Source organism: Tyto alba, unplaced genomic scaffold (assembly GCF_018691265.1).
Source record: "Tyto alba isolate M040663 unplaced genomic scaffold, T.alba_DEE_v4.0 Super-Scaffold_38, whole genome shotgun sequence".
NCBI classification, from domain to species: Eukaryota; Metazoa; Chordata; class Aves; order Strigiformes; family Tytonidae; genus Tyto; species Tyto alba.
Genome location: NW_024881313.1, coordinates 36,114,776 through 36,127,991, shown reverse-complemented (window position 1 = coordinate 36,127,991; position 13,216 = coordinate 36,114,776). Strand labels below are relative to the sequence as shown.

Below are 13,216 nucleotides of genomic sequence, written 5' to 3'. Positions count from 1 at the left end.
CAATAGCAGCAGGTGCCCAGAGGCCAGGGAATCTGGGGCTGCCTCCGAGCTTGTGGGGATGCCATACTTAGGGTGATTTAAATGTCATGACTTGGCTCACTACAGGTATTGATCCTTATATCTCAACATAAGCTTGAGCCGTGTGGGCGGTCAGGGATAACCTGCATGCTTCATGCTTTGCAAACACTACACCACATTCTAGGCTAATGCAATGGATTAATTTATTGCTGCTAGAGGGTATGGAAATGTAGGAAGGACCAATTTTGTTGCATCGTGAGTGAACCAACTCGAGGGCATTTTGCTCTTCAGCAGAAATGCTAATTGCTGTAAAGAACGTAGACAGGCAGTAGTAATGCAATGCAGAAATGTGGCTCTTTATAGCCCAGCTACTGAATTACATGATATTAGTCAGGAATTTATTCGTGTGTTTGATTTTTATCTTTTTCTCTGTACATTTTTGAATGTTCCCAGCTCTTTCCTAGACCGCGTGTGGGGTTTGCTGGAAGGGAAGTACAATATCGTTTATAATGATTCTTGCTCACCTTTGTGACTAGAAGTGGAGTATAAGGAGAGGTCAAAACAGTGCTGTCTACCATTGGTCTTATACTTTTTGATTTGTTACTGAAGTTCCCCTTCTTACTTGTCTTGCAACCCACACTAGTTAACAAATTTATGCAGCATTTAGTGCATGTTTGAAAAGAGCCTGCTCATGGGGTGTTTCACAGCTGGCCACTGACTGCTGTGTTTTGCTCTTACCTCTTTTTTCCCTTGTGGGTTGCTGGTTGCATTGCTACTGTTGCCGATCCTTGAAACACAGTGGTATAACTTCCGCCTCAAAATAACCATGCCTCAAGCTTTTTTCTTGTTTTAAAGAATTATTGTTCTAAAAGGCCTTAAATCTCCCCTCTGTCCAGCAAACTGCTTCGTTTTCATGCAATTAAAGCTGAGTTAGCTTTCTTTCATCCAGATGGATTTTTTTTTCCCCTCCATGCTTTGAGTAGCAGTTGACATGAGTTATGTTTAGCAGCTAGTAGGAATGTTGAATGGCAGAGAGGGGGGACCATAAGCTATGTAGTATTTCACACTGGGTTTTTCCATCTGAGGGAACTGTTACCTGTTTAGTTCCTAGGGTGATCCAACAGGACATAGATTCAGGAGGAAGCACGGGAGATGTGGTATTGCTGCTTCTAGGAAGACTCCAGACTATTTCTAGTCCACAGACTGATAGGACTGGGCCTGACAGATCTACACGTAAGAGGAGTGAAGTTGAAGGTACTACTCTTCCACTGCTGTGGTGAAAGGGTACTTAAGGAAGCCAAGGGAACAAGTTTAACTTCAATAAAAAGAAATGTCCTGGTGAATTGCATGGAATTAACCTGGGGAGCTTGCTGCCAATAATATGGAGATCAAACATTGCGTGAGATTAAATAAATCAACCTATAGTTGAGAAGGTTAAATTAGATAGGATTTAAAAAAAGGATTATGAACTCCCCTGGTTCAAAGCATAAGCCAACTGTTAACTGCCCAGGCTTAGTCAGATGTCTACCCTCTGGGCAGATAATTGTGTAACTGCCTGTTATAGGGTTTTACATCTTCTTTTGAAAACTTGGACAGGATACCGAACTGGCTTTGATCTGACAGAGTAGTTCCTGCAAGTGGATTAACCAGACTATAAGGTTGTTGGGAACAAAGCAGCAGACTGCTGTAGAAGTAGTACAGATGTTTCATCCATGCCTGTCATCTTATGAGAACTGTTGTTATAATTCCATTTCCAGTCCTGAGGACCTTTACACTTGCTCCAGGGGAAAAAGTCCCCAAGTGTCAATCCCAGAGAGTCTGATGTATAGTACGTGGCTTCTGCATGGTTATTTGATATGCCATGTTATGTGTTTTCTTGCATGATGGGATTGCAGCTTTACAGAAGGCTTGAACCCAAGCTGTGTATGGCTTGGTTGTATTGTTTCTCAAAGCAGCAACAACAGAAATCTTAATTAATGTGCCGGTTGAAGATGGGTTTTTTTTTTTGATAAAGTTCAGTATGAGCATCAAGATAAAGGTGGGAGAAATCCTGAATGTAGAATGTCTTCCTTCACTCGGCCTGGATGAGCATGAGATAGTGCATGTAAATAGTTTTACAGAGTTTGCAACTGACTGTGTATATTAATCACAAACTTAAGGTATTGTTGAACTGTAAACAATGGGTATTGATCTGAACAACTGTAAAGGTCAATGATATGCCAGCTGGCAAAGTGGCTAACGCTGGTTTTGCTTGTATCTGCTAGATGAGTCAGTCACTTGCCCATTCACTTTGTGGCTGAAACCAATAGAAAATGGGCACATATGAATTCCTACACTGCAACAGTTTTAAACATCTGCTTTCTTCAGGACGTTGTCACTAATATTGCAGACCTTGAAAGGGGGAATGACCACTGAATGATGCTGAAGAATAGCCACTGAAATGGGCAACTGCTAAGTGACTTGCCACGGGGAGTTGTTTATTCCTGTCACCAACGATTAATTTATGGATGAAAACTTCATCCCTTTTAGAATTGATTGTTTTCCACTGTTGCTCTGGATGGGCTAATCTAACCCTTTCTTAATTCTGCCAGTCTATCTCCTGTAGTCACATCTTGAGGTAAGGAGTTGTAACTGGATGCATAGAAGCTGGATCAGAATGTCTGATTGAGCTCTGTGCTTTTCCCCATCTCCTTCAAAAAATGCCTCTCAAGTTGATTGTGGTAGGAGAACACAGGGGTTTTTTTATGCTGGTGTTTAAAAAGGGGAATGAATTAATATTCCTAGTTTTACAGCCTTTTAATTAAACCATTAGAATTTCACTTTGAGCAAAATTTGAACAGTCATGGCTGCCTGTAGGATCAGAACTCCTAATCCTGCTTTAAAAGAGAGGAGAGTTTTAATGCTTTATACCTTGGGATTTCGTCTGAAAGTTCTCTGCTAGCCACAGTTGGAGCATTGGTGTACTCAAGGGGCAGACCCCATCTGACTTGCTTTTATTTTCCCCCTAGCCAAGCTTTTCCTCCCCAGTTCTCTTATGGCCGTGATTGCCTTCGAATAGGGTAGGCAAGTTAACAGCTTTCTGTATTCCTCTGAAGTTGCAGGTAGCCACATAAAATCAGACTGCTGTTGTGTTGTAACTCTTGAGTTCACGTCAACATGTAGGAAGTAAAACTAAACAAAGCATGATTTTCATCCTTGTATTTGCCAGCAAGCAACTTTGAAACATGCCTCAGAGGCAGATAAACACAAAGAGTAGTAGGTGATGATGTGAACAGAAAATACCAGTAAGAAAGTTCAGCAAGTAGCTGAAATACAGCTTTACCTGCTTTGTATCTCTGTTCCTATTAACTCAACTTCAGTTGTGTGTCAGTGGGTAAATAAATGCACTTCCAAAATAGCAGATCTCCAGAAGTATGTCTGACTTACAGGAGACTAATAGGTTTCTTATGATTCTAAATTATACTTCATAGCAGTTTTATTAGCATTTTGGAAGCCTTGAAATGCTTCTTTTATTGCCTGCAGAAGTACTGAAAACATTCATCAGAACCCTTAATGGAAGACATGGAGGCCTTTATAGCTAATCCCAGTCTATTTGCTTGTGGTATTTGACAGTGTAGATATTTTTAATATCTAGCCCAGGGTAAGCATGTAGCCATCTTCAAACCATTGCCAGTGTCTAGACGTGCTTTTATCGGTAATTCATTCTCCATAGCTTAGCAGAAGGCAATGCAATTTATGGATCCTGAAATGGGGAATTGGCAGTAAGGTTTGTAACTGAAGCCATCTACTGTGAGGGGTGTCGGTGTGGAAGCAACTGGGTGCAAGAGCTGGATCTGTGGGTGACTGGAGGGGTCTGTATCAAGTGACCCCTGCCTTAGCACAGCAGGAATAAAGCAATATTTCCAGCTTAAAACTTGTATATAGCAGCCCAAATAAATTCTGATGTTTAGCACTGACATTGTTCCTGAAGTGTAGAAATTGCTGAGATTTTTATTAGAAGTCCTCCAATATAGTTTCAGTGCTAGCGAAAATGAGGGAGGCGTAGTTGTAACTCGGTTATTTCTTTGTGTAATTTGAGGATAGCAGTCTTGTTAGGGAGGAGGCAGGGAGAGGAAATCTTTGCCTGCTATGACTGTTGTGTTTGAAGAGCAGCAAACTCTCTGAAAAACTTTGGAAATAGTATTAAAGCTGCATTTACTACACACAGAAGGGCTGTTGTTGCATTTTATCCCCTCCTGCTCCCTTTTTTGATAAGTATGCTTTTGAGCAGAGCTCCCCAGTGATCCTTGACTGGGATTCTTGCCTTAACTGCAGCTCTTCAGCCCTTGCATTTGTACGGCCCTTGCACAGACTGTTGTATGTACGACAGAATTGGCTTGGTTTTAATCCTGCGAGGAAGCGTTTTAACCACAAAGCCCACTGTGATTTGCCACAATCGGTTAAAACAATTGTACACATTGAGCCTCTGGAATGTTAGTATCCTCTGTGGGGGTGAAGAGGAATGAAGCTTTGATGTAGCTGGTGTGAGATTAGCCTAGAAAATTATTGAAAGCGGGCTCGGGGTCAGTGGATGAGAAGGAAAGTTTGCCTGACTGCTGCTCTTTCTTATTGGTAATACTGTAAAAGCACTGGAAATCATGGGCTGTGATGCAATTAATTATTCAGAGCTGTGCTACACTGTGTGAGAAATGGTTTAATCTGCCTGTGTTACACATTCACTGGCTGACAGAGGTGTTTAATTGCATAGATCAGCTTTGTGATTACTTGAGTTTTGTGGGTTTTTTGTTTTTGTTTTGTTTTGTTTTTTTATTTTCTTTTTATCTTGCTTTCCAGCCCACAGAGCAGACTGTGGTAATGGAGTGAGGAAGTTTGGAAAATAATAAAATAGTAATTAAGCGTCATGGAATGCCTGCAAAATGCTGTAGTACAGAGCTGCTTGAATAGCAAAGATCTGATCCAGGTCTGGGCTCTTAAGTAAACTTGATCTAGTCTTTGTTTTGATGTCTCCCGAATTCCAGTGGGATCCACTAATATACATAAAAAATTAAATATCTGTGTATATTTTTTGTACTCTCTGTTGATCTCCCAGGGAGCTGGTTCACAATATTTTGAGTGGTCTAGCTAAGACAAGATAAAAACAAGATCCTCTGGATGGTCTCTGAGATCAGTGGATTTGAGGCAGTTGTGTTTTGATGGGATGATTAACCAGTCAGCATTCTGCTTGCTGCTTTCCACCTGTGTTTCCTCTGGTGCCACATAGGCATGTGTGGGTTTTATAATTGTCAGAGAGAGAATCAGGCACTTGGCTTTGCATGTTTAAAAGAAATAAAAAGATCCTTAAAAATAATGTAAGGCTTTAGGCTGAATGCTAATTTCACGCTCAGGGACCAAGACTGTGTCAGGTTTATGGATCCCTTAGCTAGGGCCTCAGTCCAGTGCTCTGATACAAAGTCCAAAATGATTCTAGCGTAAGCAAATGAGTTCAAAACTCTGAGCTCAGTGAGTTTTGGAAAGGTTGCATGAATTGTAAGTGTTGCATTTATGTTTACAGACAGCAGCCCAGATCTTCCCGACCAGATTGGGTTTGTGCAAGGAATGTGGCAGGGCACAGGCCAGTCACTGAGTCTGACCTGTTACCCAGGGCCGCGGTTCCCAGCCATCCCCCAGTAGAAATTTGAAGTAGGGAAGTAAAAAGAACATTTTTGTTGCCAGTTTTGTCTGTTGAGGGGGTTTCCTGCATTATGAAGAAACCTAACTAGAAGGCATTAGAAAACTGCAAAGGTGCTGATTTATTTCCTTTTTGAAAAATAGCTTGATACAAGTGAGTGTTTTCAAGGAAGGGAGCTGGAGCTGTCAGCGTAAGCAGAGGATATTGTTTCAGGCAGTATTTATTTTCATAGAGTGGTTTTTAGTCAACGGGTAGGCTATACTGAGATGAATAGCCTACTCTGTACTCTTCAAATATCCTTTCCTGTTTAGAAGTATTCTTCTTTAATTTGTTTGTTGGAGCTTCCTGGAAAGTTGGTGCCTCTTCTGGGGAAGCAGAAAGAGGAACCGATTGTGTTTGATTCCTCAAATCCACCTACTCCCTGAAAAGCAGTATTAAAGTGGATAAATCAACATTAACATGTTTCTTTGTAGCTGTGATTGCCAGCTAAACCATTGCCAAGGGGGAGCAGCATGCCTTTATGCTATACTCAGCCGCAAGCAGAGCTTTGTACGTGAGCAGGAGAAGAATATGCTTCATCTGTGGGTGTCCTAGACATGGGTGAATTCTTCTCAGAGCTTTCTCTTGTACTTTGGTACCTGGAATGTCTTGCACTTAGAGGGAGGAAAGGATCAGGGTGTGAAGAGCCCTTGTTTTCCTCCTTCCTTATGTGTTTGGGATTATGGTGCCCAGCTGAGTTGATGCCATGGGGAGGGGGCTGACAGCAAACAGTCATTAAACTTTTGAAAAGTAAGTGGCATCCATGTGTTCAGTAAAGGAACATCTTAGCTGAGTGCAGAAGTTGAGGATATCGGGGGATGAGTGGTGTGGGCGATGCTGGAGGGTGCAGCTTGACAGGTTGGGATGCGTGGCTGAAGCACAAAGGCCCAGCTGAGTGTAGTGCAGGGTTCCAGGCTTGGCTTAATGGATGACTTTTGTCTATGGACAGTAAAGAAACTGTTCTTTTTGTCCAAACTAGTGATTTGTGCTCTCATAATAAAAAATCAGTCAATGTTTTCTGTGATGATGTTCTCTGCCCCCCCATAACCTGGAAAACCTCAACCCTTAATCAAATCTAAGAGTAAGCACAGTCAAAACTCAAACAATTCAATATCTGTGCATATTTGATATTGTACTCCATCTGTAGTAGCTAACCACTTTCTAATCTCAAACTGGTTTCCCTCTTCTTCCAGTAGGACAAAAGATATAGCTGTCCTTTGTGCCTTCAGCCTGATTGAGCTAAGCCATCTGCTTTCCTGTTGGGAAGAAACACTACGAAAGAGTCCTTTTTTTTTTTTCACAGAAGCAAATATTTCCCTTTCTCATCCAAATTATAGTCTTCAACTGAACAAGCATCTGTTGTGTAATGTGTCACTGAAAGGAGGTGTCATCATGAGCTTCTTAGGTAACAAGCTAGTGTGAATTTTCAGGAATATTCTGTTGTAGAAGCACTTTTGTTACAGTCACTTTGTTGTCCTTTGCAAGGAGTTTTTGGTCAACTTTTTTCTTTCTTCTAGACAGATAGGAAAAGCACCCTAAAATACCTTTGGGCCCTAGTACAATGCAGGCTGAGTGTTAATATTTCTGGATTTTCTGTCTTTAGCTTCTATGTATCCTTTTTCTTTGCACCCTCTTTAAACATTGTGTCTTGAGGAAGATAACTTCTGTGCCTGAGGAATAATAATTACTGGGTCCAACTACTAATGCTTTGTTTTTCTCTACAGAAAGAAATTCAAGCCATGAGTCAGTGCCATCACCCCAACATTGTATCTTACTACACATCATTTGTGGTGAAAGATGAGCTTTGGCTGGTGATGAAGTTACTTAGTGGAGGTGAGTGGTCCAATTTCCTTACCCTTAAAGGCAACATAAACAGTTGTCTTCCTGTAATACCCTTTCTTTTGTTTTCCTCCTAAGCTTCCCACTTGTGAGTTGAGACATTTGAATAAAAATATTTAACTTAATCTATTCAGCTTCTCATGTTATGTACATCAGTAGTAACACCTAACTATGTAACTAGCTGCTTCTTCCTCTCCTATTTGGTATATTTGACAGTATTTCATAGAGTTATTTTGTAGGTGTTTGCTGAATGACTCACTTAACTGTTTGGAAACTGGAATGAACGTATGTCTTTAGACACTGATGAAGGAAATTTTAAGTGCAAATGTAGTAGTTGAAATCATCCTAAACCCCCAGGAAATAAATCTCACGGTCATCCTCTCAAATCATAACACATCATCGAATGGTTTGGGTTGGAAGGGACCTTAAAAATCATCCAGTTGCAACCCCCCGCCACGGGCAGGGACACCTTGTACCAGCCCAGGGTGCTCCCAGCCCCATCCAACCTGGCTTTGAACCCTTCCAGGGAGGGGGCAGCCACAGCTGCTCTGGGCACCCTGGGCCAGTGCCTCACCCCCTGCACAGGGAACAATTTCTTCTTTATATCTAATGTAAATCTGCCCTCTTTCAGTTTAAAACCATTACCCCTTGTCCTATCCCTACACTCCCTAATCCAGAGTCCCTCCCCACCTTTCCTGTCCCCCCTTTAAGCACTGGAAGCCACTCTAAGGTCTCCCCGGAGCCTTCTCTTCTCCAGGCTGAACCCCCCCAACTCTCTCAGCCCAGCCTCCCAGGGGAGCTGCTCCAGCCCCCCGAGCATCTTCGTGGCCTCCTCTGGCCCCGCTCGAGCAGCTCCATATCCTGCTGTTGGGGGCCCCAGAACTGGACCCAGCACTGCAGGGGGGTCTCCCCAGAGCGGAGGAGAGGGGGAGAATCACTTCCTTCAACCTGCTAGCCACACTGCTCTTGATGCAGCCCAGGATACAGCTGGCTCTCTGGTCTGCAAGCACACACTGCTGGCTTATGTTGAGCTTCTTGTCAACCAACACCCCTAAGTCATCTCCACAGGCCTGCTCTCAAATCCACTCTATTTGTGCATGGAATTGCCTTGACCCCTGTGCAGAACCTTGCACTTGGCCTTGCTGGACTTCATGAGGTTTGCATGGGCCCCCCCCTCAAGCCTGTCCAGGTCCCTCTCGCTGGCATCCCTTCCCTCCAGCGTGTTGACTGCACCACACAGCTTCATGTCATCAGCAAACTTGCTGAGCACATGGCAAGGTGATGGATCTGAAAAAATAATTCTCAGGTCATGTTAACTGAAGTGCCTTCATCTTGCTCTCTAATCGTAGGATAAGCTTTGAACTAGAGAAGTGTACAACTCAGCTCCACTGAGCCCAACCATTTCCACTAGCTTTATCATGAGAATTGCAACTCCCCTTGCAAGGCTGATTCCTTGACATTTTTCTCATTTGCAGCTTGGAGGCCTCCATGGTGCTTGTGGCTTTTTGCTAACCAGCTAATCTGTTGATATTTGAACTTATTTACATGTTGACTGCCCTTGTGAGAAATCTTATATCCCCTCCATTTTGAGCAGAGCTACTCCTGTAATGTCAGTGTATGGCCTTGAAAAGGGAGGAGAACATCAGTGTGGGTGCAGCTTGATTTGTATAGTGTTGTTGCTCAGAGCTGGATTACTTTGCCCGCTTTTTCTAGTTGACAAAATCACTGGGAATACTTGGGGCAATTTCAAATTAGTGCCTAGTTAACACAGAGCCAGGGAAACTTTCCCCTTTCTGGATTTATTCTCCTAGATGCTGGAGAAACAGCTTGTCGTCAACTTTTATTTTTTTTGGTTTGAAAACTTCTTATCAGTAATGCTTAATTTCATGTCATAATATTTTCCAGGATCCCTGTTAAAGTTGCAGTCAAGACAAGAAAGGGAATCAAGTTCTGGATGATAACACAGAGGACTGTTGCTAAATCTTAGGCCTGTCTTTAAGAAGACTTGATTTTCCTGGCACTCTAGTGAAATGGAATTGAAAGCTGAAAAAAACCCAACTGTTTTCTTGCTTTTTAAAAAAATTTCTTGGCTTCTCTGTTCTTGGCTTAATATTGAGGACTGTAAAATGCCAGAAGATGATGTGGAAAAATCTGGCTAAACCTGTTAGCTTTTTCCACAAGAGCTTGACAGTGACCATAAAACATGTGTCTTTGAAGATCTTCTTTAGAGAATTTTAGCAGTTCTTTTAGGGGCAATCAAATTTCATGCCAACTTAAGTCTGTCTTAAAGGGTTTTTAAAATCTCATGTGCTCATGTGTCATTAGGCAAGACCTTCTCTTTTCTTGGAGGAACACGTGACAGGACGTTAAAGATACGATGGCTGTTTGTATGTAGAAAAGAATCCCGTGCAAGTAGTTTTGCTGTGTATCTATGGGAAGATTTCCACAACATGAGGAAATGGCATTTCAGGGGTGCAGGAGAGTCAGCAGCTATGTTCTTGGCCTCTTTCAGGAGAGTATGCAACCTCTTTGAAGAAAATGCACAGCTGCCTTAGCTGGTATTTTCACAGTGGTTTTCTGTCAACACCAGGTCAGGATTAGGCTCATGTCTGAATCTCCAAATGTTTTCTGTCTGTTCTCATTTTTGTTGTGTTTTGTTTTGTTGTTTTGTTTTTTTTTTTTTTTTTTTTTTTGTTTTTTTTTTTTTTTTGTTTTTGTTTTTGTTTCTTTGTTTTTGTGGGCTTTTTTTGTGTGTGTGTAAAACTGAAAAAAAAAAAAAAAAAAAAAAGACTCTTTATGGACCATCTTTTCATTATCAAGACATCACAAATGTAAAGACCATGCTGGAACATTTCTGAAAAAATAATCATTGCTTCAGAACCAGCCTCTAGGTGGTGTGAATGATGATGTGCTTGTCATCTAATATTTAATTTGAATGGGATTCTACATTATACAGGCTGATGATTGACCCTTGTGCAGCTCTGGCATTAAGTGGAGCACTTTCAGTAAAATAGTACTATGAAATCTCACTGCTTCTTTCTGTGTTGCGTATGTTGAAGATCAGGATCATACGATAGAAGATGGACTAGTAGCAGTGTAACAACTTCCCCCCCAATCCTTTCCCCCCTCCAACATTTCTGTTAAATTTTCTCACTTAAAATGAATCCTTTGGGGGCTGGTGGAATTGCTTAAATAGACAGGAAGACTTTGAGAGTGACCTATTGCTACTTAATATGTAGGACAATACCTTAAGAAGTATTTTTCATCTGTTTTCACTTGATACTTTTTTCATGGCTGTTCTTCAGAAAAGCCATTTTAGATCTCATGGCAAATTCTACAGGACAATCTTGAGGATGGGGGAAGAAACTTGTGTATCGGAGCTTTCTGGCTGAAGAGCTTTTTCATTGACTATTAGTGAGACTTTCCAGTGTTTTTAGGCTGAGTGATTTATGTAACAAGACATACTTTAAAAACTGCTACTTATTTCTTTCAGTTTACTTATCAGTAACAAAATAGCTAGATTTGTGGTCATCTGTTGTCCAGTGGGAAAGATAATGATCTGAGTTACTCAACAGGGAAAACCTTTGAGCTGTTTTTATAAACCAAAAAGGAAAGAAGAAAACTCACAGTGTGCAGCCTTCTTTCATTCCATCTAACTATTCAGAGAGCGTGGACTGAGATTCATACATCCCAGTAAGCACATATAAAATCTGGTTTGATGTCCATTCTCTATCTTGATTATGGCTTTTGTATTTGAGAATTTCTTCTGTGTAGAAGTTCAGAATATCATTACTTCTCTTCCATCAGTGTCAGTCTGTGCTGGCATGTGTTTTCAGGCTGAAACTGGTTTTAATTTCAGCCTGCCTACACTGACCTTATTACTTTGATAAACAGCCCACAAGATAGACCAGTCTGTAATGCAAGCCTTTTTTTTGTTGTTGTTATTGTAAGCACAGTTTAATTTATATTCTGGTTGCAGTCATTTTCTTGAAATCTCAACTTAATCATATATGCAAGTATTTTAGAAATGTCTCTAGGGGAAAAGACTGTAAATCCATGAAGCATCATTGTCTGGTAACAGTGCCTTGCTCCTCTGAGCAGCCAGCTGGTGCTCTCAAAGGTAGCTTAATTGCCTGACTGGCACCATTGCTGAAACTGAACTACATATCTCTGCTTCTTTGCAAGTACTGTGTTGGTAGAGATAGAGTTTTCCATCTTTGAAAGTCGTCAGCAGTGAGGAGGTAATGTAGTGGTGAGCTGTTGGGGAGTAACACATAAAATTGCTAATCTGCATCAGAGCCAAGTCAGACAGGCTGGCTGAAGTTACTGCTGAAAGCAGTTTGAACTGGCAGATTTGACACTGAAGCAGATGTAGAGCGTAGTTGTTGCTGATGGCAGAAATGTGGCTGTGATGATATCCAGCTGGTAGTGACAAGAGGTGCTGGTGTGTCCAGTTACCCTGACACCCTCTCGGATCTGGTGATGTGTGCCTGAATCAGGTTTGTGAAGTATCTGCTGTTTCAGTTCCCTTCAGTGGACATTTCAGACCCTTTGCTCCAATGATGAAACTGTGTTGTAGGGGTCTAAGCTTAGCAATGTCAGCTTGGCATCCTGGCCTTTTGGTCCAGTGTTACTCCAAACTAAACTTCAATGGCTATTTCTAGACTACTGCTCACCTGCTCTTTGCCTCGCTGGCGTTCCTCTGTTGTGAATTTTACTCATGCCTTTTTAAAGCCATCTGAAGTCCAGTCCTGCTCTCTAACTCCTGTGGCTTTTCAGTAGGAAAAGTAGCAGCTGTCCTTTTGTTCTTGTGCTTTTTCTGTTTGTGACCTGTTTGCTCCTCTAAATTCTTGCTGGTTTTGACAAGAGCTCTCATTTCACAGGTGACCCAAGGCCATGGTTAACTCTACAAAACAGTTGCTCGTTTGAGACAGACATCTGTGGTAGCTTGCTACATCACACAACAATTTTTATTGTCCTAGTCTACAGCAGATGAGACCTCTAAAATATTTTCAAACTGAAAATCCTTTAAATACTGAAACATTTCCAGATAGGGCTCTTGGATAGTCTTTCTTCTTGAAGGCTCCTCATTAAATCTGCTTAAGGAGATTACTGTTTTGAAATAGTTGACCTTTATATTTTCCAAAAGTTTTTAAGGTTATCTAATAAACTTCTTACCTCAACTTTTGATCCTGATTGTCTGATGAAGTGCTTGGTCAGCAGTTCATCAAGCTGGGCCAAAAAGGAGGTATGGCAAGTCTTAAGTCTTTAACAGACAGGTAGGACATGTTGTTCTACCTCTGCCATGTTAATCTCTGATCTGGCTACTTGTAATTCCAGCAGTGAGTTATTAAAGTGTAAGCCCCATGTTCTTAGAAATCCTCATGTTTATGTTGAATTATTTTGTTAAGGGAGTTCTAGGCTCTTTTGAGTCTCTATCTGGACGGTTTTCAGTTGTATTTGTAGAGACACAACTTCAAACAGTCAGGGATGGGATAAGTCAGAACTAGGAGATGGTAGGGACTGTACATGATTGCAGAATGCAACATGTAGATACATTGCCACTCCTAGTTATAATAGGAAAAACATGAAAAAAAAAATAGTTTATCTTCAAATTTTCTCCTATAAATGTCACAGTCTCAACTGCAATAG

The 13,216-nt window shown here is 41.4% G+C and overlaps 1 protein-coding gene across 1 annotated transcript in view; it reads left to right on the top strand.

Moving 5' to 3' along the window:
- OXSR1 (oxidative stress responsive kinase 1) overlaps positions 1 to 13,216 on the top strand; it is a 92,371-nt gene that overhangs the window by 22,768 nt on the left and 56,387 nt on the right. The window contains exon 3 of the mRNA XM_042801976.1: positions 7,450 to 7,558. Coding sequence (XP_042657910.1) covers positions 7,450 to 7,558 — 109 coding nt within the window. The remainder of the gene's footprint in view (positions 1 to 7,449; positions 7,559 to 13,216) is intronic.